The sequence below is a fragment of the Panthera onca genome, chromosome A2 (genome assembly GCF_046562875.1).
Source record: "Panthera onca isolate mPanOnc1 chromosome A2, mPanOnc1 haplotype 2, whole genome shotgun sequence".
NCBI classification, from domain to species: Eukaryota; Metazoa; Chordata; class Mammalia; order Carnivora; family Felidae; genus Panthera; species Panthera onca.
In genome coordinates, this window is record NC_138340.1 from 39,101,156 (window position 1) to 39,126,001 (window position 24,846).

At 42.2% G+C, this 24,846-nt stretch overlaps 1 protein-coding gene and 1 long non-coding RNA gene across 3 annotated transcripts; one reads left to right on the forward strand and one right to left on the reverse strand.

The window, feature by feature from the left end:
• Window positions 1–6,000: 6,000 nt before the first annotated feature.
• Window positions 6,001–22,096, reverse strand: PROK2 (prokineticin 2). Of its 2 annotated transcripts, XM_060631558.3 has the most exons (4): window positions 21,422–22,096; window positions 17,907–18,032; window positions 8,987–9,049; window positions 6,001–7,636 (listed from the first exon to the last, which is right to left on the reverse strand). In XM_060631558.3, the coding sequence occupies exons 1-4, from the start codon at window positions 21,515–21,517 to the stop codon at window positions 7,532–7,534; spliced, it is 390 nt and encodes a 129-aa protein (XP_060487541.1). In that variant the 5' UTR covers window positions 21,518–22,096; the 3' UTR covers window positions 6,001–7,531. The 2 variants fall into 2 exon arrangements, with proteins under 2 accessions (XP_060487541.1, XP_060487542.1); XM_060631559.3 differs by lacking the exon at window positions 8,987–9,049.
• Window positions 20,593–22,830, forward strand: LOC132678750 (uncharacterized). The gene is made up of 2 exons (XR_013554139.2): window positions 20,593–21,401; window positions 22,096–22,830. It is a non-coding gene; the product is annotated as an uncharacterized LOC132678750 (long non-coding RNA).
• Window positions 22,831–24,846: the final 2,016 nt, after the last annotated feature.

The following is a 24,846-nucleotide window of genomic DNA, read 5'->3' on the forward strand; positions in this document are numbered from 1 at the left end:
ATCAGGGATAGCGACATAAAGAGTGTAACTGTACATTGTGTAATTCTTTCAACCCAGTCACGAGCAGTGTAATTTGCATATCTATCTTGAGGAATTATGGGATACCCAGAGCTATTTCTAGAATTTGATTTGCATAATTGTTCTAATCCTTTATGAGTATGGTGACATGTGGTCTGACAAAAGATTTCCTTTTAATTTCTAAGTTTCCTTATAAGTTTTAGAAAGGTATTAGAATTAAACACCTTCAGATATATATTTAATAACCTGCCTCTATTGAAAGGAACACAGTTATACAAAGGCATAATTAGTCTTCTGCTAATGGCATATTACTTTACTTTTTGCTACTTGAAAAAACAGCTTTGTTCACTGAAAGTTTGTCACTTAAAGTCCTTTTTCTCTTCCCTTTATCTCGTGCTTCTTGGTGAGATTAAAATTCACTTAAACATCCTAAGAAAATTTACAGTCATAGAGGGCCTCAGGGACATTCCCTGTCTCCAAAATTTCTTAATCCAGGGAGAGATGACATATTTGAATTAAAAGGAGTGGCACAGAGAAATGGATTTATGCATTTTCTTAGGTTTGGAAAATTAATATTCTCATGACCAAAATACGTAAGTGAGTTCAGCCATTATTGGTTTGAGGATTATTCTTCCATTTGATTATCAGGTTCTCATGAAGATATTATTTCAGCGCTGTGATAAAGAGGAAAACCCCAGTATGGATGTCTGAACACTGACTGCTCTCAAGCCTCAGACTCCCCTTTTCTTTTTGCCCTACAGCCGAGCTACCCAGCCCCAGCAGGCAGGAATTCTCAGGTTGGCCCTGCCTCCTGATCACAATGAAATCTACAACCAACCAAACTGCGTGCCTAGTGCCCTCTGGACTGACGTGCGCCTGCTCCACCCTTGCCAGCAAATCCCAGGAGACATAAATCTTGTCACATCCTTTGGGGGTGTGCCATCACCAGTCCCCAAATGCCCATCAGTTTTGGGTGGGGGGCTGATCCCACTCTCTGCAGGACAGCCGCTAAATGAAAACACGGACACTATGTTTTTCAAGGGCACAGAATGAAGTCTGAAGTGTAACGAAATGATGCACTTTGGGAAAGAATGACTCCATTAGGATTGGTTAGGGGAGAGGTGGAAGTGTTGGATAGAGACCCAAAATAAGAGTGGCTCAATTGTTTCTCTGGGGTTCTGGAGGCCTGCTTCAGGAGGTGATCCAGCGACTGGCTAGTGGGTCAGCTCCATTACCTTCCCCAAGTGCCTCCTACCCTCGGGGCTCAAGGTAGCCAGGTTCATTACTGAATCTCCCTATTGGGGAGGAAGTGGAGCGTGATGTCCTTTGAAGCAAGTGGGGCAGAGGACTGGTGCTCACATTCCACTGCTAAGATCTCAGTCATATGGCCACACCCAGCCAAAGGATACTGGTAAATGAAGTCTCTAGATGGCTAGATGAGTGGCCATGTGCCTAGCTAAAACTTTTGGGGGAAGGGGAAGGAGGCAGAGGAGAGGAACGAAGGAAGGAAGCAAGCAAGGAAGGAAGGAGGGGAGAAGAGAAGAGAAGAGAACGTGAGAATAAAGGAATGAATTATGGAAGACAGGTGGAGTTTACCAGTCATGTCTTCAAGGATTTTCCCAAATCCTTCTCACCAAACCCAGGGAAATTAATAGAGAATACTAACATTTGCTATCCAAAGGACTATTGGCTGCAGACGACATTCAACTCCCCAGAACCCAATCACAACACCGTAGTTGGCATATTCTCCTGTGAGTCTCTTACTTTGAGCAGCAATGATTTTCTTTTAAAATTTTATACAGGAGAAAATATTCTTTCGTATGTTCTTATGCCAGGCCTGAGATATTTTTCTCCTCCATTTTGAACTCCAACTTGGGATATGAAAAATGTATCTCACGAGTAAATGGGTAGGGGCATAGGCTGATCAGTGAAAGGACCCTAGCAAGGTTCAAGCAGAGAGCTGCCCTTAAAAGAAAAAGGACTTATATCATCAGTAACACACAAGACTGTGGCTGCCTTTCCCCTAAGAGGCCCTTTCTATCGGGGACAAGACTGATTTGCTGCAAGGCCACACAGGAGAGGCAGAGGTCCTGGGGTGAGAAGCAGTCAGGTAGAGCTGGCTTTGAGATGGGGACTGCTGAGAAGATACTGGATGATGAATACATGAGGCTGTCTTATATAATTTTGATTACTTTCATGTTTAAATATTTCCATAATGAAAGGTTTTTGTTTTGCTTGGCTGAACCACACACACTGAAGCCCAGCCTCAGTCCTGCCTAATGGGAACAGGTCCGTACTCAGTCGCACTCAGAAAACTCAATTTGTGAAGCTTCTCAATAGTTATTCAAATCTCATTTAATAAAAAAAAAAAAAACAAACCCACAATTTTCTTCAACTTTTTCTTGTAAAGCTTTTGAATTTCTGCGACAAAAACATTTTTAATAAATTATAACACATTTTAATCAAGATGGTGAAATCTGGATTTGAACAATGTGGAAATTTGCTCAGAAGTCTACTCCAAAGATGTGAAATCTTTCATCTACTCTTGAGGTTATCTGAGCCTGTGGCCTTAAGCTTTAATGAGTGGCTTATTAAAAAATTTCTCCCTTGAAACAGTAAACTATACAGCTGACATACAATTGATATTTCTTTTTTAATATATACATATTTTTTACTTTAGAGAGAGAAAGAGAAAAAGAGAGCACATGTGAACCCCCCGGGGGAGAGGGGCGGAGGGAGAAAGAGAGAAAATCTCAAGCAGGCTCCACACTGTGTGGAGGCTGACACGGGACTTGATCCCACAACCCTGGGATCATGACCTGAGCCAAAACCGAGAGTCAGACTTTTAACCAACTGAGCCACCCAGGCACCCCACAACTGGTATTTCTTTGGTTGGCTATTAAAATGTATCAAGTATTTACCTTTCCATTCCTTTGAATATAAATGGTAGTTTTCTATTTGTGTTTTTTAGTTTTTAGAATACCTATTTGGTACAGCCCCCATTTGGGGGTTTAATTTTTTAATACTGTTGTTTCAAATTTTGTCTGATACTGAAACAAAATTGATATGAGCAGACACAAAGTATCTTCAGACGACACCAGTGGGTTTCGTAGGGAGACAATTTACCCCTACCTACTCATTTGGTAATGCCTAGAGACATTTTGGGGTGTGACGGCTTAGGGGAACTACTGGCATCTAGTGGGCAGGAGACAGGGGTGCTGTTAAACAGCCTACAGAATACGGGACCGTGCCTCACAACAAAAACTGGCCTGGCCCAGGAAGTCAGTAACGTCAGTGTTGACAAATCCTGGATGAAAGTGAGCGAATGCCTGGAAATACCCCCAGCTGCCCCTGCAGGGCGCACGCCCGGTTTTGCCTGGCTGTGCCACAGCTCATGAGTGCGTGTTCCAGGCCTTCATGATGATGAAAATCCGCCGTGGACACAATGGTACACACTGTGTACATACATGACACAGGCTACCCCGGGCATTTGCCCCATGATTTTCTACTTTCTTGCCTTTCAATCTCTTGTGGCGTATGTACGTTTTATTAAAATGCTTACTAATGTGAGTTACTCAGTTACAATTTGCTGCAATATTGGACTTTCTAAAGCATTTTGAGGATTTATAGCTCCAGTAACATAGAACGAAATCTGGAGATATATAGGAACGTGGGGCTAGGACAGGGGGCAGTTCGGAAGCTGTCACCTGGGAGGGTGTGCCTGGAGGACGACCGAGGTCAATAAACCAAGGGAGCTGGCTGCACAGACTCCTCAGGGCCAGCAGGAGAGCCAGCACCAGCCAGGCTGCACCCAGGCCTGCTTCCCTAATGTAATTCAGAGGAGCTTTGAATAGACTCCTCAAATGAGCCATGCAACCCACTAAAGTTCTCAAGCGGGACCCTTCTGTGAAGGTCCCTCTAGAAGTCGTGGAGGGAGAAGAAAAAAAGAAACCATCCCAAAACAGAGATTCATTTATGCTTGAGGATCCCAGGGACTTTTGAGGGTGGCAAGAAAAGGCAGACATTAGCTACTCTCTCCACTTCTCATCTAACTACAAAGGTGTCTCATAAAGGGGTTTCATGGGGAAGCAACAGTTCTATAAAGCATATTCCTTTGTTCTTTCTCAGTGGCTCTCAACCACGGGTGCACCTTAGAATCAAATAAGTAGCTTCCAAAAAAAAAAAAAATCCCAACACCCAGGCCTCACCCCAGACAAACTGAACCAGAATCTCTAAGGGTGATAGATAAGGGGTGGGGGGGGGGGCGGGGGAAGGAGTGGTCCTTCAAGAACAGTGTACTAATGGCATCTCGAATCTTGGGAGAGGTGTGCTCTGAAAAGTGCCCTGACTTTTGGGGGAGTCAGAGTAGAGGGTAATAAATTTACTTAAGGATTATGTTGTCAAAGATACTAGAAGAGAAACAGTTCTCTTTAGTACCGTAGGGTGTACTGACCATTAACAAATCAGGGGGAAGATGTCTAAGAACCAAAGAAATATTAATTCTGGGGATATTACTGGAAATACAGGGCAACATGTTAAAAGAGAATGATCGTAAAAGGTTGTCAGTGAATTTTAGGCAGTGATCCTCACTGAGTACCAAAACTGTCCTGTTTTTAAAATTAAAATGGTCCCCAACTTTAATCCTCTAAAAAAATGAAGTTAGAAAATTCTGAATGGGATGAGGTTTCTGATACTGAAACCAATGAAGAAGAAAATTGGCTTAGATGAGTGATCTATCACTGGACTGACTTTACAGAGCTCCAACACTAGAACAACACTGAAATGCTGGGAAGAAAAAAGGCCTTCAGTTAGATGAGAGGGTTTGTAAGGAAAGACTTTTAGCACAAACTTCTCCATGGTCAAAAAAAGATGTTGCTTTAAAAAAAAAAAAAAAAAGGTTGAAGTCCGAAATGATAGTTTTCAAGAAAGTCAGTGTTTGCAAAGGAATCCACGGGTCCACTTGAATTTAGCTCGTAGGTTCTGGCATCAGATCTGTTTCTCTCCCAGCATGGATGGAATTCACACCCGATAATGACATCAAAGTAGATTGCTGACTTTAACTTTTCTTGCGTAAATTTTCAGTTTGCCTTACCTTGCAGAAATTCTGGCCTATGAAGTCCCAGTTTCAGGGAGAGAGTGTCCTGAGGAGGGAAGAAACAGCAGCACAGTCTTTATAGCGCAGGAATTTGTGTGCTTTGCGTACAGTGAGCTTAAAGAGTCTCCATGGAACATGATTACGAGTTTTTGAAACAATTATTCGAAAGATGCTAACCCTGGTGACAAGTTAAAAGAACACTAACCAAATAAAGCTGTACCTTACAAAGAACGGAGTTAGTTATTCCCTAGTAAAGATAACAATCTAGGGGAGAGGTTAACAAATAGTAAGGTTCTGTTTTTCTTTGAATGGTAGAAGGTGAGTCAGTAGATATAGTTCTGAGTTTTCTACACAAACCTCACATTCCTTCTCATGGCTATACTACGATCTACCTCTTTTTAGTGATTTTTTTTTATTGAGTTGGTTTATGTAAAAACAGAATTTTATAAAAGTCATATGTTTTTTAACTTGGGTGAAAATGGATGGTTGACCCAATCAAGTTTTCAGACTTAAGAAAAAGGATGTACCACACATTACAAGAAAACAACATTTAGGGTAACGGCTGAAGTGCCTGCCTCTTCACCCATAATTTCACTTGCTGAAGGCGATGTTTTTCCAACAAACTCACTGAGGAATGCTTCTTGCACACAAACTAAACTGAACCAAAAATAATACTTCTATGACTAAATATGGTAATTAGTACAGCAAAATCCCATTCATTTATTTATGGGACACGTTAGCCCCCAGGGTAAAGTTACACACAATGTGCAACTGTGAGCGCCGGCTGAATAAGTTAACTTACTACAAAATGGACGTGGTTTTTTTTTTTTTTTTTTTTTTTTTTTTTTTGCAACGGTTAGTGGGTTGGCATGGTCAAGTTTACTCAGTTGAACACATTTCATAAGCTGTTTATTTGTTGACGTTGATTCCATTTACAATACTTGGTGGGTTTTGCAAGGCTGGGCCACTGGCATCACCTTAAGGCTATCGCCTCGCATCCTGCCTGACCACTCTTGGTAAACACTGGGTCACTATATGCTGAATCAATACAGTGAAATCCCAGGAGTCCATTCCTGATTACAACCAGTTCTGCATATCACAATTTTCCTTCTTGTTCCAAAACCCTCACCGATTTACACATTGTTTATTTTTTGTACTACCTTAAAATTCATGCAAACAGAACTTTGCTGTATGTAAAGTGAACACGCAAATACTGTTGGTGCTATTTTACCAATTTGGGGGTCTTTACCCATTTTAGAATGTGAGCTAATAGAAATCTGCTTGTAATAAAAACTGACAACAACTGTGACAAAAATAAGGATATAATATTAAAATAAATCAAATGATATATAATACTGTCATTATTCTGATACAGAATTTTTACACAGCAATATTGATATAGGGACACATGGCAGGATGTCAGGTAATCCATTACAATAGACCTTTTGGTTACAAGTAAAGTTTAAATTACAACTTAATACCGACTTTAAAATGGTAACTAGTGTTATGCCAGATTAAAATTAATACTTCCTCTTCAAGGGACATTTTCTGGAACATCTCTAATTATGAGACTTAAAAAATAAACTTCACAAGAAGAAAAAGAAGTAAGTGTAACATATTGGAGAAGTGTTTTTTACTAAAAAAACCCAAAAAACCCTAAATCTAGAAATAAGGTCTAAATGGACTTTCCATGCCTTCTGAACTCACACCTGTCACACAGCGGATCTGAGGTTCTGTCACATGGACAGGTTCCATGAAAGCTGGAGAGTATGCCCACCTCTACTTCAACCAGGAAAATTGTGGAGTGTCTAGTTCAACCACACACCCTTTGCTGTTTAAGTATCAGGCAAAAAAGCTTGATTTTCCACACGGATTTTCCCAGCAAGCTAAAGGATATCTAACAACCCTGTTCCCCTCGTTAAAATGCTAGAGGGCCCAGCAGGGAAATGGCAAAGAATAAGTGGGGGCCTTAAAATTCTTTGAGGAGAGAAAAGAGACCAGAGGGTGTGTGTGTGTGTGTGTGTGTGTGTGGTGGGCAGGGCTGGGGTGAGGGGGTTTCAGACAAAAAAGTTTCTGTAACAAAAGACCAAATTCTTACTCTCCTCATTTCTGTGAAAATGGGTGAGTTACTGGCATTAAAAAAGGCCAAACCAAGCCAAAACACAAACAGGGAAATGAGAACCGGTTCCATAATGCCCTACACTCTACATTTCTATCCAAAATTGAAATCCTCTTTCAGTTTAAAAAAAAAAAAAAAAAAAGCCATTTAAACATCAAAGATAGAAACGTTACTTGGATAGCTGAGGAAGCAAGAGCATTTCTTTCTGGCATATTATACTTGTTGGGCACAATCACAAGTAAATAGACTTTACAGACATCATGTGGTTGTTCACATTTAAAGTTTCTACTCTGAAGTGATTACTTTCGGGCTAAACAAATAAATCGATTAAATGAAGTCCGTAAACAGGCTAAGCCCGGCATACATGGACATGTGTGATGCATTCTCCGCCCAAAAAATGGAACCTAAGATAAAAGAAAAAAACTGAGTCAGAGCAGGAATCATTAAAAACAAAACAAAACACAAAAACACCCAAACACACATAACAAAAAACGATTCTCGAGAAATCTCTGAATAACAACAGCTGGTGTTATATTGTGAACTATCATCAAGTAATATGCTCAGCTCTTTATATATTATCCTTTTCCGTCCTTACAACCACTCTGTGAAGATGACAAATGCTTTAATTATACCCATTTTACAGATGAGAGACGGAGGCACAGAGAAATTAGTAACTTGCCCAAGGTCACATACCGAGAACTCGAAGCTTGGCTGGCCACCTGGACCAGAGAGACCAAGCTTTTAACCACCAAGCTACACAGGCTTTCACTTCTTCTCATTTTTTGGTCTGTATATCATCCTACTAATGAAGCTCATTAAGGAGGGCATAACATTACGGGCATGTTCACATTGATATAATGAGTAAATATGAAGTCACTGACAAGGATCAACACATAAATTCACACATTTGCACACAGATGTCAGAGGGGTCAAAATTCTGGGGGGGGGGGGTGTGGGTTGGAGAAAAACAAAAGAGAAATTAGGGAAGGAGGCAAGCTCGAGTCACAGAAATGGAACAAACCAAGCCCTGGCCTAGGGAGAGCCAGCAGAGAAAGGTCGGATTCATTCCAAGAGTCTTCCAGTGGGTACTTTTCAGTCTTGCCCATGCCACGAATGAAGCTGGGCTAAGGAGGCAAGTGGCATGGTGGTCCTTTGTCTGAGGGGCACGGGAGTACCTCAAAGTACATATTCTTTCTAGAGGCAAAGGACGACATCCATTCTCCCTCCCCTGGGAATCGTGCCCTCTTGAGAATCTGTCTACTTTGCAAGTTATAGCAAGAAACTTTCAGCCCAGGCCTGGAGGCAGTTGATAATCAATGAAATGGGATGGCAGATTACTCCCAGCCAGGGTAACGTGAGAGAGAGGCAAGCTCTTAGAGACTCATGCCTCAGGGATCCTTCTTCGGTTGACACATGGCACAAAAATGCATCCTTTCTGTTTCTCAATTCAGATGCTTTTTCCGCTAATCATTCTAGTGGATTTCCTAATTCTATTCCACCAAAAGAGGCCGCCCCATACCAATTATCTGTCTTGAGGAGGAAATCTCGGATACATCTTCCAGATGCCTTCTAAATAATTTCTTTGCACATAAGAAAAGAAAGACTGTGCAGACAGTGACAGAACCATTCTAACCTTCTTTTGTGGTTGAACTAATAGGACAAACCCAACTGTATGGTGGTCCAACAACAGTCAGGACTGATTGATTATTCTGCACATTGTCTTTGGGTTGGTACCATGCTCATGTCCTTCTTACCTCCTTTTTCCTTTTTCTTCTCTTCCTCTTTCTTCTCTCCTGCCTTCCATTTCCAAAATGGTTCTGGAAGGGCCAGGGAAATGACTGTGATCAATAAATACAAAAGGAAGAGAGGGAAGTAATAGGAGGGCAGGGTGTGCATGGGGTGAACAGGCAGAGACATCCTTCTGCCTTTTTTTCACAAGGGCCTCATTTTCAAGGCTGCAAGGACAGTGCCTGCACGCAGGTGCCACGGCCGTCAGCTCCATGCAGACTTGTGCGCAGAATGGTTCTGTCACTGTGTGTGTCAAAGGGCACACAGATGGCTAGCTCAGTTGTTGGCATGGAGACCATGTCAGAGGAAGTGGGTGCAGGTCGACTGGCTTAGACGATCACACGTGGACCGCATAAGAAGTTAGCACCCCGGACCTTCATCATCTATTCTAGCCCTGAGCCTCTGAGCGCTTCACTTTGTCAGACCTAAAACCATTGGCATGGGCCAGAGGTTCTGAGTTGGGGGGGATTCTGTCCCAGAGGGCACATCTGGCAATATCCAGAGACACTTTGGTTTGTCACAACTTGGGGGAAGGAGTGTCAGTCACATCTAGTGGGTAGAGGTCAGAGAATGCGGCTTAACAGCCTACAATGCACAGCACAGCCTCCCAACAACAAACAACTATCTGGCCCAATGTGCCAACAGAGCCGGCGTTGAGAAAAACGAACACGGGCAGCAATAATGAAGGAAAAAGACCCGAAATAAGTGAACGAGAACTATAATGCACACGTCCGGCTGTTCCACATGGACAACGCCAAGCGTGTTTCTTTCATTCACTCATTCAGCAGTAGTTCAGTGAGGGTCACCAGCACATCCATCCTCGTTCTAGGTGCTACGGATACAGAGATAGACAGGAGACGAAAGGCCTCTGCCGAGCATGGAGCTTACTTTTTAATGAGGGAAGACAGGTAACCAGCAAGATAGTTTAAGCTATGAGTAAGTGTCCTCATGGTGCTTACAGTCTTGTGATTTGTCCTTCAAGACACCATGATCACTCTCTGGCCTGTCATGTGGGTTCTCAGTACCCTGAAGAGAGCAGCAAAGGAAAATAACAGTGGGGACCTGCCATGGCCAGGCTTCATAAGGCACTGGGCATCAATGTCACACCAAACCCGTGTGCCAGATTTTTGCCTCATTTTGACACAAGCCAAGTGGCTTCTTCTTTTTTTTCAATGTGTATTTATTTTTGAGACAGAGAGAGAGCAAGAGAGAGCAGGAAAGGGGCAGAGAGAGAAGGGGACAGAGGACCTGAAGCAGGTTCTGTGCTGACAGCAGCGAACCCGAAGGGGGCTCGAACGCACGAACCATGAAATCATCACCTGAGCTGAATTCGGAAGCTCAAGCGACTGAGCCACCCAGGCACCCCGTAAGTGGCTTCCCCTTTGCTGAAGTAACGTGGCTGACTGTAGTCACCTAGCTGAAAGGGGACATGTCACAGACCCAGTCCCACTTTCTTCCAGAGTTTGCTCTTTTCTCAAATACCACCATCCCCCAACTTTGAAGCTTTGTGAAGAAAGAAATCTCCTTTGTGAGCACATGGCACTTAGCCTGGTCCACAGGAGACACTGGAGAAAATATGTGTTAAAGGCCTCTCTCCTGGCAAAGCCCCCACCACAGACTATGTGCCACCTGAAGGCAGAGGGGTGGCCTTCCCAGATCCTGTGGCTTCTGCTCACTCGGCACACCAATGCCTGGCACCAGGCAGGGACCCAAGGGGCTCATGCCACCAAAGTTAGAGATGGATTTATTGCGAAGCCAAAGAAGCTGAGGGCCTTCACTCGTGTGGTTCCCTGCAGGGCTTAGGTAGGGCCCTGGCAGTGTGTTCACAAGGTCATAGGTCTGTGTGAGTCTTTAAAAAATATTGTGGGGGGCACCTGGGTGGCTCAGTGGGTTGAGCATCCGACTTCGGTTAGGGTCATCATCTCACAGTTTGTGAGTTCGAGCCCCACATTGGGCTCGCTGCTGTCAGCAAAGAGCCTGCTTTGGATCCTCTGTCCCCCTCTCTCTGCCCCTGCTCTTTGTGCGCTCTCTTGCTCTCTCTCAAAAATAAATAAAACATCAAAAATATTGTGAATTCTTCTTTTTCTTATTGAGGGCACCAACATGGTATTAGCCTAGGCCCAGATCTGCCCTGGCAATCTTAACATAATGATCAGACTGTCTTGTAGGACCTTTTATACCTGGATTCCCTTGTCTTATTCTTATCAAGTCCACTTCCCCTCTTTCAATATCTGTCTTTGTTTCACCCCCTGCCAAGGATTTTTTTCTTTCTTTTTTTTTTTTTTATCTGCACCTGCCCTTAGCGGGTTTTCCTCCTCCCCTTCCATCTGTGAGCTCATAATGACAAAGAACTCCATTTCTGATATTATACACTTACTAGATACTTGACATTTTCTCAACAGGCCCGTTCATTTCTAGATCTACATATACTGTGTGACAAACTTAATAGATATCTAACAGCCACAGATACATTACAAAGTATATAGAAGATGCATATTCAGAGGCATATATATAGCCAAGGAGCTAACTATTCAGTCCAAATTTGATGGCTTATTTTAGAATTAACTCAATCCGTTTCTTATAGACTAAAATTTCAAACAGAAAATTCTAGAAATAGCCAAGGTAGAACCTTTAGAACTTTCCAGAAGGCATGATTCTTATCCATTTGTGGCATTTTTAAAGAGAAAATAATAGCACTGCCACAAAACAAATGTATTGTTTGTGATTTCTCTCACAACAGAGTCAGTTTTGCTAAAGAAAGAAACATAAAGAAGGATACATGAGGGTGCCTGGGTGGCTCAGTCAGTTAAGCATCTGACTATTTCAGCTCAAGTCATGATCTCACAGCTCATGGGATCGAGCCCCGCGTCGGGCTCTGTGCTGACAGGGTAGAGCCTGCTTGGGATTCTCAATCTCTTTCTTTCTCTCTCTCTCCCCTGCTCCTCTCTCTCTCTTCCCACCCCTCCCCTGCTTGTGCTCTGTCTCTCTCAAAATAAATAAATAAACTTAAAAAAAAAGCATACATGAAGAAAACTGTGGTCATGTCACATAAAAAGCACTAGTCCAGTATGGGAGGAATTGGGGGGGGGGCGGGCAAAATGGGGAAAGGGGGTTAATGGAACAGTGGCAGATGGTAGCTAGACTTTGGATGGTGATCACTTTATACTTCAGACAGATCTCAAATTACAATGTTGTATGCATAACTTACATAATTTATATACCAATTTTATCTCAATAAAAAGTTACGTGTGTTTTTAATAAAGCCAGTTTTGTACATTAACTTTTGTCAACAAAAGTACATAGTTCACAAAATTTCAAATAGCCATAGTAGTGCCTAAAATAGAAGCCTGAAATCTCAGAATTTCTGCCACTCCCAGTCTCCAGTTTTAATAATTAGGAAGATCGCCAATGTATTTGAATTGGGTCAAGTCTAAAAATGTTTCTTCAATTTTTTTTTTTTTTGGAGTAAGTATATATTCATACAACCCTAAATAATGCAATTATTTATCTTCTTGTGAGTAGACGGTCCACATGGAATTGCACTGTGCCCTCTGAAAGAGTAAAGGAAAACAGGGAATGAGGGGGTTGGCCTCATGGGTTGTGTGGAACTTCACGTGGGTTGGGGAAGCTGTTGGCATATATGCCTGGGGCCTCTGGGTCTAGAGGGGAGTAAAATACTGGCAAGAGGTAAGGGTGGTAAGGATGGGTCTAGGGAGCCCACGTGGCTCTCACCTGTGGCAGCCACAAGTACCCCGTGTGGTAGGGAGGACACACGAAGTATGTGCCTGGGTAGCTGCTGGGCGCCTAATACGATGGTGCTGCTGTGTCCCCTCACTGGTCCTGTGAGGCTAAGTACAATGTAGTGTGAGGCCAGGGGTGCCCAACCAGAACAATTTCCATCTCCCAAACTGTCACGGGGAACATCTGTCATAGTCCGGAGACACGGCTGGTTGTCACAACTGAGAGAGGAGGCTGCTGACCTCTAGTGGGAGGAAGCCAGGGATGCTGCTAAAACATCCTATAGGGTCCAGGCCGGCCCTCACAACAAAGAGCTATGGGGCCCATACTGTCAGCACTATATTTAGTATATCTATCAGTATACAGACTAAAGTATATTTATGTCCTCTGAGTCTTTCTGACAATGAACTTGTATGCACAGCCGTGATGCTGCCCTGAGGGAGAAAATGTAAATAGTGGCTTCTGACACCTGTGATAGGAAATATGAGGAAATTAATGTACTAAGCTTTCTTCTACCCATCTTCCACTCAATTCTATACTTACATAAGTTATATTTTAGTTAATATTGTTTTAAGAAGTACTCTCTATCCTGAAATTATAATTACAATGTTTTATCATTGTAATTCTAAATTTATCATTTTAAAATAGAAACAGCTAATAATTTTTAAAATCTTCCCTTAAAAAAAAAACACAAAAATGTCCCAGGTTTTAACTGGAAAAAAAAATGTTTTTTCAGAAAAGGAAAATATATTGGTCAATTATTGAAGTGTCAAATCTTCCCTTAAAAAAAAAACACAAAAATGTCCCAGGTTTTAACTGGAAAAAAAAATGTTTTTTCAGAAAAGGAAAATATATTGGTCAATTATTGAAATGTCATATATATATATGGCATGACACTTCATGCCATATATATGTATATATATATGTGTGTGTGTGTGTGTGTATGTATATATACGTGTGTATATACGTGTATATATACGTGTGTATATACGTGTATATATACGTGTGTATATACGTGTATATATACACATATATATGTATGTAAAACCCAGAAAACAAAAAACAAAACTGGTACAAAAAAGTGTTAAATATACAAAAAAGAGCAGAAACAACTTTTTGGAGGAAACACAGTTGTTTAAAATGAAAAAATAGGGACGCCTGGGTGGCTCATTCGGTTAAGCGTCCGACTTCTGCTCAGGTCATGATCTTGCGGACCGTGGGTTCGAGCCCCGCATCGGGCTCTGTGCTGACAGCTCAGAGCCTGGAGCCTGTTTCAGATTCTGTGTCTCCCTCTTTCTCTGACCCTCCCCTGTTCATGCTCTCTCTCTGTCTCAAAAATAAATAAATGTTAAAAAAATGTTTAAAAAAGAAAAAATAATAAATCACACATTATAAAAATAAAAGTATTAATCACAGAATGATAAACTTCCAAAGCCAAGCAGTAATCAGAACAGGATAGAAATGGCTAATCTTTGCCAACTGTGAAAAGTGTTGGTATTAATAAAAATATTAAAATAATGTTTTTCTTTTTAAACAGTAAAATACTCCTTGCAGACATACGATTCAGCAATTCATCCTTAATTGTTAGAAAATTGTTAAAAATGAATACATGTTAAAACTTTCATTTGACCAAATATGTATTTGGAAAACATACACTCTGTTCTTCTTAGGGAGGATGATCTTTTATTCTACTTTTGAATTATCAAATGTAAACTTAAAAACTGCACAATTATAAGATTATAGCCTAGCAGTCACTATAAAGTCCACAAGTTAGTTAATGCATCTGAAATAAAACAGTAAACTGAATCCAGTGACTATCAATTCCTACCTGTAGTTTGTAATTTTATTCATCAAATATTATTCACTTTATCAAAATAAACACACATTTGTGGCTAATGACTAAGTCAAGCCAGAATGGAAAGTTTAAAATTTAAACAGGAGTAGTCTGCACTTACTCAGTCTGGTGTTTTAAAAACACTGATCCCTGTGACCCTTCTTTAAAAACAAAACAAAACAAAACAAAACAAACAAACCCCCCCCCCCCACAAAAAAAGAAGAAGAAAGTACTGAACACGTCATATTAAAATACAATTTTCTATGCAGTGTCTACATTTTTACCATTTACTGATGAGCTATTAAACTGTAGTCTGAAGTTGAATTCTATATATTACATTCACCAGGAAACATTTACAAACATTTTTTTCCTCAAGTTGTTTTGAATACAATATAGTGGAGAGATAATCTGGAAATAACTAGATTTTTACCAGGATAAGTTAATTCCGCCCAGAACAAATAATAACTCCTGGACCTACTCTAAAAATAGGCCATTGAAATAACCGATGAAAACGTATTTTCAAGACAGGAAAGTATCCAGGATGAAAAGTTGTAACACTGAGTTCTAGAAAAACTTTTCAGGTGGGCATCTGAATAGGGGAAAAGTTAAGATCTGACAAAAAAAAAAAAAAAAAACCAACCTTTTTTTTTTAATCCTTCAGTTCTTTTATCACTTAATTCTAATATGAAAACCATAATTTGTCATTAAAGACTTCATTATTAAAACTATGGTAAAAACAAAGTGCAGAGATGTACCTGGGTTTATGGGAGAAGAATGATTTTGTTTACTCTCAGAAATGACCTTGCACGAGACCTGAACTGGAAGTTATCTAGAAACCCAGGGAAACACTATTTGGTTCTCTTTTTTAAAATGACCTCAGATTTGGGAAGCTCATCAAAACTACATAGGATGTGACAAATTCCCATGCGGACACCATTATCTCTCGTCCCACACAAACCAGTCTTGGTTAACTGGAGTACAAAGCGTTCCAACAAAACCGCTTTTGGGGAGGCAGAAGAGTATGGTGATTCACACCACAAAAACACTGGCTGGAGCGTCAGACAGAAATGGAGCCCGGTGTCTCTCTGCGACCTATCACCTTGTGACCTTACCCAGTTACTGAGTCTCCTCTGAGGCTGCAGGTGGTTGTATGCAGCACAGGACAGAAACAAATGTGCTTCATAGGCACATCTTGTATTAAATTAAAAAAAAACGCATATATAACATTTAGTACAGAGTGTGGGATACGTCACAGCCTTCAACAGGTGGCAACTGGAATTGCTATGATTACAAACAGCAGTTGAGTAGAATGTGTCACTTTCTCCTTGTTTTAGCAAGCAGGCCACGTGACTCTAGTATGCAGGGAGCGTAAGGTTATGCTAACACTGTGGGAAAATGTCATTCTTAAAAGAAAAGGTTAAGAGTAGACTTTTCAATGGCTCAAATGACTCACATGTACAAACGTGGACTTGCCCTTGATAAGGGTGATGAAAAACGAGACATCAATGCCAAGGGTGACTGGGTTGGTGTCACTTCCCCGCAGGGAGTTTGGCATTGAGACAGACAACTAACGGCTTACAACCTTTCCTGTCTTACAGCGGCCAAGAATAAAAGGTGCATGTCATACTTTAAAATGACTGTAAAACCACAGGAGGGATGGTCTACGCGGAACAGGAAGTATTTCTCAAGGAAACCACAGGAAAGCCAAACAGCCTTCAGAGAGACCCAAACAAGTGGAGTCCCTATTACAGCTCACAGAACTAAAACAATCCAGTTTACTGCATTACCTTTACTCCGAGAAAGTCAAAATAGTAACTGTTATCTACAACTGTAGCATATGAGGAAGATGGTGGGCCTTACTACAGCTTTCAACCCCAAACTACATGTAGAAGGCGGGGTCGAGTTTGCTTCAAAAACACTCCATCTATTAAAAAAAATTGTTTTGGGGCACCTGGGTGGCTCAGTCGGTTGGGCAGCCGACTTCGGCTCAGGTCATGATCTCGCGGTCCGTGAGTTCGAGCCCCGTGTCGGGCTCTGTGCTGACCTCTCAGAGCCTGGAGCCTGTTTCAGATTCTGTGTCTCGCTCTCTCTAACCCTCCCCCGTTCATGCTCTGTCTCTCTCTGTCTCAAAAATAAATAAAACGTTAAAAAAAATTAAAAAAAAATTGTTTTAATGTTTATTTATTTTTGAGAGAGAGAGAGAGAGGGACAGAGCACAAGCAGGGGAGGGGCAGACAGAGAGGGAGACACAGAATCTGAAGCAGGGTCCAGGCTCTGAACTGTCAGCACAGAGCCTGATGCAGGGCTTGAGCTCATAAACCGTGAGATCATGGCCTGAGTCGAAGTCAGCTGAATGGACTGAGCCATCCAGGTGCCTGGTCACCCCATCTATTTTAAAACAGGAGTATACAACACGGAGAGAGAATGCTGCAGAAAGACTGAGCTCTGCCTCCCAACAAGCCACCTGGCCTGGGAAACGCTTTTTGATGCTCTGGACTTCACTTTGCTGCTGGGTAAAACCAGGAGGTGGCACTAGGGGAGCAAGTCACTGTCACCTGGTATTGCTGGGGAAGCCTGCCGAGATCCCATCATTTTCAAAGTTTTGATCGGGAAGGGCTGAGACTCTCCAGGCTCCACAGACTTTTCTGCTCCCTCCTGTCTCCTACCCACCCTTTCCTGAAGTAACATAACTGACAGACCCCTGCGGACGGGACAGTCTACAACACAACCTCTAAAGCACCATCCAACCCTGCCTTCATATGGTCATACCACTAACTGCTAAAACTGTCCAAAAGTGTTGTTGAGGTCATTAGGATATTTATACTTGAGATAAAAGAATAAACTGGAAAATTAAACACCATTAACCCCTAGGATTATGAACTGTGTACTGCGTAGACTGAAGGAAAATAGAGGATTTTTAAATTAAGATACAAGGTAACTGTATCATTGACGGTTTTCAGTAAGAGACAAAACACAAAGTTATTTACCTCTGCCTTATCAGTACGTCTGATATTTGTATTTATATTGTCCTAAATAATTTTTAGGCAAATTCATGGTTTTGAAGTTATTTTTATGACATGTTTCTAAGGTCATGAAAGCCATGGTATGAAAATGATTCACAGGGTGAGGACGGTAGAGGACACAGCTGGTTATAATGGAAGGAGAGAGGGGAGAGGACGTGGTTTCCCGTCGTCACCTTCTCTCACTTGTGATTTCAAGCACATTACCCTGGGTTTCATGCCATACAGGCCTTGCCGGGAGTTGAGTTACCACAACGTAAGGGAACCACTGAGCACCTGGGTGTATATACTAACTTTACGAGTCAGCGGATGGCAGCTGTCTCCCACTTTGCCCATAGGTGTGCAAATCCTTATGCTCTTAACCCAGATACTAACAGCACAGCACATGCCTCCACCACACTGGGGGTCCTTGTCGCAGGCCTGAAAAGTAACAGACAGACAGATAAATACAGATAGCAGGGAAGACTCAGGCTAAGGAAATCCAAAATTAGCAGTAAAAAGGGCTCTTTAAATATCCAACCACTAGGATTTTAATACTCACGCATAAAAAATAACTGTAATCTTCATTTTCTTGAACATATTTAGAATAAAATCTGATCAGAAGAGATTTTCCTAGTTTAAAAACAATGGCCTACATAATGGTCCACACATTATGAAAATCTTAAATCAATACACATAGAAAATGTTATGTGTGTTAAAAAACGCACACAGAAAATCACCTCTCTTTTCTAGGATTTTGTGGCTGAATTGGCTTTGAACTTGAAAAACGAGGCTACATTAGTCTTATACCATACATGGCCATTAGGAACTACATAAATGGAATCAAAAGATTTTATGACTCTTAACTGCAGAATATGTTGGGCCCAATTTTAAAAAGGGATTTAAGTGGTCTCTAAATCTGGCATGAAATGCTCCAGACCCATAAAGGCACTGATGTAAATTTTAAAAGTGCTCATTCTCCCTTTCAAATATTTGCATTTTGGTTCATGAGACTTGATGTTTCTCACACCACTGACTTGATTTTCACCATTTCCTCTTTAAAGAAAGAAATTTCATGGGTTGGGAATGGACAAACCAAGACTTCTGTCTTCTGTTATGCTTTTTTGGGGGTAAGTAACCTACAAAAAGGAAATTATTGGCTTAGGATATACATATGTGTACATTATAAAATCAGTGGAACTATTCTTTAAGATTAATCCGATTTAGAAATGCAAACGACAGATACACTTATCAACAATGATTACTCAGGCCATCTGTTCCCAATATAAAAATTGTAAATACAAGTAATTAAAGAATCAACTATGGAGAAATTTTCATACTCTCTCTAAATGGAAATAAATAATGCAGTCTAAATTTATTTGCATGAAAATAGATCTAAAGGACAATTGCTCCTTCCTAGAACCAACAAAAAATAGGAAGCTTAGTTTGAGTGGTGTGCAATACTCTGTTTTGCTAGAGCTAAGGTAAAACATACTGTACTGTATGTGTAAGAAACTAAAAAGTCTACAATTTAGACAGAAATTCAAATTTTTACATTTACTGGAAACAACTAACGCACTCCTCCAAAGTTCTTTTTCTTCAATGTTTTGGGGCCAGTCCCAAGTTCTCAAAACATAAATATATGAGCACACCCTTGTTTATTATTTTTCTTTAAAAACTATGAACCATCTAGCTCCAGGGTTGGTTTATTTCCCTCATGAGAATTTTTTTCTCATTCTGTTTAAGGCAACTATCTGATCAAAAACTACAGTTTTCACTTCCGAGTGTTAGGACATTTATATGAAAACATCCAAATGTTTCTATTTTCCAATTTTTATGCGTTTGCCAGAAATCACGTACATGTGGCCTTTACATTCCGTAAATGAGAGGTTCAGTACGTGATCTTTTCCAATACGTTCTTAACAAATCTATGTGGAATATAAATCAATTTCAAATGAACGACATATATTACAAAAAAAAAAGGTAAATATTTCAGGTGGAGGTTTCAGGCAGTATTTTATATCAACAGATGCCCAAGACCCAGAATTCTGAAGCCCCACTAACCCTTTTTTATATGACAATCAAAAGCCAGCCAAAATCTTTTAAAAATTCAATCAATCACTTGGATGTTTAACATCCTGAAGACGAGAAGTTACTAAGTTTTTCATTTGGCTCCAGATGGTTCCTGTCATGAAGACATAACTACATTTCTTTATTGCCATGTCGCTTAGAGAAAATTTTTTAAAAAATCACTGAGGTAAAACAACAACAAAAACAGTACATGTAAGTCCACGCTAAACCTCTCTAACAGATAAACATTCAATGTGATAAAATTTCATTTTTGTAACAAAAAACTTCAGTTCTTGGAAATATTTACAAAGAATTGCATAGGTTTATGTATTTTTAATTAGACAGCTGTTGCCTAATGCCCCGCATCCTTAACCCATTGTAGATCTATTCAAATAGTGTTGTCCTGTGAATGGAACAAAAAGATACTTATATTGCAGAGGAATTCTGGGCTCAGAGGATTAGGGAGAAATTTAAAATGAGCCAGCAGGGGAAGAGGGGAAAAAAACCCCAATCACGTTCCAACTCATATATTAAAAAGACCTGTAAAAACTTTTTTTTCCAACCACACTGACAAAGCTATTCAAATACATTTTGTAAAAACCTCTATTTTAATAAATACCATAATGCTTATAATACGTATTGGATATAACCAAATACTGTTACTGTGCAAGGTCTTTCAAGATGCTATAAACCCTATTAACTAACTTGGGAGAGTGGAGCTTTATTTTCTCAATACAATGACATTTCCCTCAAATTTAAATTATTTCATTACGCATCATCTGTTCAAACATAAAAGGTTTATTGAAATCCCATGATGTGCACTTAGATAATTGAAGTAATTTCATGGAGGTGTTAATTTAAGACTTTAAAAATAAAAAAAGAGTAAAGCAGGTGAACAACCAGGAAACGGTAGCGGTTTTGCATTGTTAATGTTAAAATAGACAAGATTTTTAAATTTTGTACTGTAAACTCATCCTTCGGGTCCACCCAGAGAAAACTGTTGGTAGGAGCAGGAGAGAAAACTGAATCAGCTCCTACTTCCAAAAATGATGAGGACAACTTCTCAAAGCTGAAACTAACACCTACATTGCAACCTACTCCATAATTATGCCGGGGCACTGGAGGTGCTTTATCAGGAACTGGAAATGGAGAACTTTTACAAGGAAAACCTCAAGACGCTGGGGGGGGGGGGGGAGCCCTGGAAACAGAAGGAGGTGCCCCCATTGCTTTTCAAAGCGCACACATGGCCTCGGACCAAGTTATTTCTAAGGGTTTCTGCGGAGGAAGCCAGACGAGCAAATTCCTTGACCATAGGACAAGTCTCAGGATTGGGGGATATTCGTCTTGCCCCTTTGCATTTCAGAAAGGACCTCGCAAATTGTAAGGTTCGAGGCTGGAACGTCTCAAAGAAGTACTAGAGAAGACTCTGAAAGCAAACTTCTTTCAGCTTAACAGAAAAACCGACCAAACTCGAGGAGAGAGCTTGTAAGGAGATCGGACGGAAACAAGCGGGAGAAGGTGGTGATAAAGGAGGTGGGTAACACTTCGCTCACTTTTTCTTCCAAGGCGCACCCAATGTCCCGGACCGTCTGCCGCTTTTGGAGCAGCGCACCTCTCCCAGCGCGCCAAAGGGCCACCGGGGCAGGTGTCCCTGCCTGGGGCGACCCTCCCCGTGCCGCTCCCCTCCTGACCCACCCCCCACCCCCGGGCGCAGCGCGGGCGCGCATCCCGGGCGGACAGGTGCGTCCGGGGCCGCTTACCCCAGTGATGACCGCGGCGTCCCCGGCGGGGGGCGTGAGCAGCAGCGCCGGCAGCAGCAGCAGGAGCAGCAGCGGGGCGCAGCGCGGGCCCCTCATGGCGCCCTCGGGACTGCGCGGCGGTTGGGGGCCGTTGCGGGGCGCGGGGCCGGGGCGCGCTCGCTGGAGCGCGGAGCGGCGGGCGGGCGGGCTGGCGGGCGGCTGGCGCGAGCCTGCGGGCCGTTATAAAGGCGAGCCCCGCCGTGACTCACGCCGGCGCCCGCCCGGCAGCACGCGCGGGGGGCACGGCGCGGGCACACACCCCACGCCCCACGCGCACACGCGCGCCCACCCCGGCCCGGCGGCCCCGGGACGAGCACGTGCCGGCGCGCGACTCCCCGAGCCCCCGCCCCGGGCGCCACGCAGGCAGGACCCCCCGCGGGGCGCCCGGCTCCCGGCCCGCGCCTCGCCTCCAGCCCGCCGCCGCCTCTCACACGCGCCCGAGCCGCTTTGTGGTCTGAGGCACGCTCGTTCAATGTCCTGGTTTCCAAAGCTCCACGTGCTCGACGCCTAAAACTTGCAGCTCATTTGCTGTGCAGATGTTTAGGGAGCGCCTACTACGTGTCAGGCGCTTGGACACCCGGGGGAGCGGGGAGGGGAGGGACAGGAGCCTCGGAACCCTTTCATTTGTTCTGCAGGTCTTCACAGAGCGCCTGCTGCATGCCAGGTACTGCCACTGGGGTCTGGCCTCATGGTCCAATAACCGAACAGAAAAGGCACACATCAAACAAATAAGCCGGGAAACGTGGAAGACAGGAAAAAAGAACAAAGGGCGAGCAAAATCACCCCTAATCCCACATCCCTGACGACACTGTGGGGTTTGTCCTTCCAGCTGTGGGAGTCCAATTTCTTTCTTTCATTTCTAATGCTTTCCCTTTATGTTCACATCTGTTCCCGACCCTCTCCTCTCTGATTTTCCTCGCATGCATTTCCTCCTTTCTTTAACATTGCGCCAGCTTCAGGCTGAGCAGTTCAGGATGATGCCAAAGGGAAATGAGAACGCCTGGCTTCGGGTGCCAGCCTGAGGCCCCTTGAACTGTAGGTAGGCAGCTCTCTCTTTTACTTTCCAGCCCAGGAAAATCACCCCTCGGTCTTGGAAGATGCCACACAGCACCACTGTGATTTGTTCATTCGTGTAAATACGAGTGGAGGGCCTACCGGGTTCTAGACTACCCATGGCAGGATGAGTGGCAGATTTGCCCTCTATCTCTGACCCTAGTTCCAAGGATCTCCAGCCTGTTTTCCTTCAGTGAAAACAACTTCAAGAAGACCCAGCTGTGGCCACTGCCAACCTTGCTTACATCAAAATTTTGGGAAGCCCAACTTTGTTTCTGAATGTTAGAACCTCTGGCTTTCCCTGGTCCCTTAAGGACCAGAAACTGTTGAAAAGCAGATGCTTCTTTCAGCCTCTTTAATAAATGCAGTGAGGAGAGTTGGGACAAAGTTACTTTCAGACTGTGGGGTTCCCCATGCCAAAGCATTCAGACTAAATGTGGAAAAAAAAAAAAAAAAAAAAAGGATGGCAATTATCTGAATGTTAAACAGCTGAATATTTGGAAAACCAAATCTTTGAGTTTTAAAAGCTTTCTTTTTTACCCGTGGTTACGTTTGAGAAGCGTCCTGGAACAGAAAAGAAAAAAAGAATAAAACTTTTTTAACTTTGAAAAAATTGTAAAAATTGGACTCACAGTAAAGTAAGTGGAAACAGTAGCAAGTGACAGATTGGTGGAAAGTTTCCTTTTCCAGTCTCCATGCCAACGCTAGCATGGGAATGCTGCCAGGTAAATGTAAAAACCAGTCAACATGGATTTTAACATTCCTACAATTTTTTAAAAATGGTCTATTTCATTTTTGCTACTATTGAATGCCAGCTTGGGTATTCCCTGCTTCTCCAAGCACAGAAAACAGGATATGTCTACACAGGAAAATCAGATTTCAAAAGTGGATGGCTTCATATATGGCTGTTTGGAAAACAGTCCTCATTAGGCTGTTTTGAAACAAGATCGGAAACACTTAAAAATAGGGTTGGTTTGTTTTCATGTTGTTTCTTTTGATTATGTTTTTTTTTTTTCATTGCTTTTAATGCTTTAAAGGAGACATGAAGTCCCCTGATACGACAAATCTTTGCATCTCAGCTTAGAGAATTTAAGTCTGAAAGTTTCATCTTATAAGAGGAAAGATGAAAGGTTGAGTTTGGATTAGTTCATAAAAACCAGTTAGGTGGAAAGGCCGACTTAAGAATGCTGAGATAGAAATTGAAGAGTGGCTTAACTATTCTATTTATTACTACAACCTGTTGATTTTGCCACATGTTAAGTGCAGTCCGAAGATAACTGCATACGGACAACCAAACTTTGTGTAGATCAGAGTGGAGACCACCATCTAGTAGCAGGCTATCAAGGTTGAGCTGAATTGAAGAGGCAGTACAGGAAAGGCCATGGGATTTCAAATATTTGAATCAGACCAACCTGGAATGGAATCCTGAATGACCATTGGGCAAGCGGCTTAAGACTTTCTAAGCTTGTGGGGTGCCTGGATAGCTCAGTCAGTTAAGTGTCAGATCAGTTAAGTGTCAGTCTCCTGATTTTGGCTTGGGTCATGATCTCACAGTTCGTGAGTTTGAGCCCTGTGTCTGGCTCTGTGCTGACAGTGCGGAGCCTGCTTGGGATTTGCTCTCTCTCTCTCTCTGTCTTCCCCTCCCCTACTTGTGTGTATGCATGTTCTCTCTCTCTCTCAAAATAAATAAACATTAAAAAAAAAAAGACTTTATAAGCTTGTTTCCTCACCCATAAAATAGAAAACACCAACCCAATGTGGTATAGCCTCCATGGGGTTGAAAGGCTATAATACCTGTAAAGTGCTTACTATAGTACCTAGAACAGACTATGAGCCCTATTAGCATTACCTCTTATTAAGTCATATTATTTAGTGTCTGATAATTTCAGCCAACACTGATAGTTTTTTCTGTTTCACCCACCAGATTAGATTATATACTCCTTATAACTGGGCTCTTTGTGTCTAATTTCCCACATGTTCCTCTTGGCACATGGCACAATGATAAGCATATGGCAGATACAAAAAACTAATGATCAACAGGAATATATTCTATGGAAGAACAGACAAGAAAATGGTATACAGCCTAGACACATTTAATTTGCATGAATCAGGGAAATGGAGTCATCAAACAGCTATTAGGGATAAATACTTGTCCTGGTGCAGGTGATTCAGATCACCGGTCTACCTAGGAGACATGGGACTGAACTGAGGTGAACTGGGAGACACAAACCTGTCTCCCGGCAATAACCCTGGGACCCAGGCTGATGAAGGCTCCATCTCAACGTGTGCTTCACAGGTAGAATGGGTTCACTTGTGTCCCTGCCGAAAGCTAT

Bases quoted from the DNA above. Each gene is read 5' to 3' on its own strand.
- PROK2 (XM_060631558.3), bottom strand. From the start codon at position 21,517: ATGAGGGGCCCGCGCTGCGCCCCGCTGCTGCTCCTGCTGCTGCTGCCG. The intron at 9,050-17,906 runs GTTAGTATATAC...TGGCCCTTCCAG, and splicing joins GCCATCCGCTGACTCGTAAA to AACCATTTTGGAAATGGAAG. The intron at 7,637-8,986 runs GTAAGAAGGACA...CTTTTATCTTAG, and splicing joins GAAGAAAAAGGAAAAAGGAG to GTTCCATTTTTTGGGCGGAG.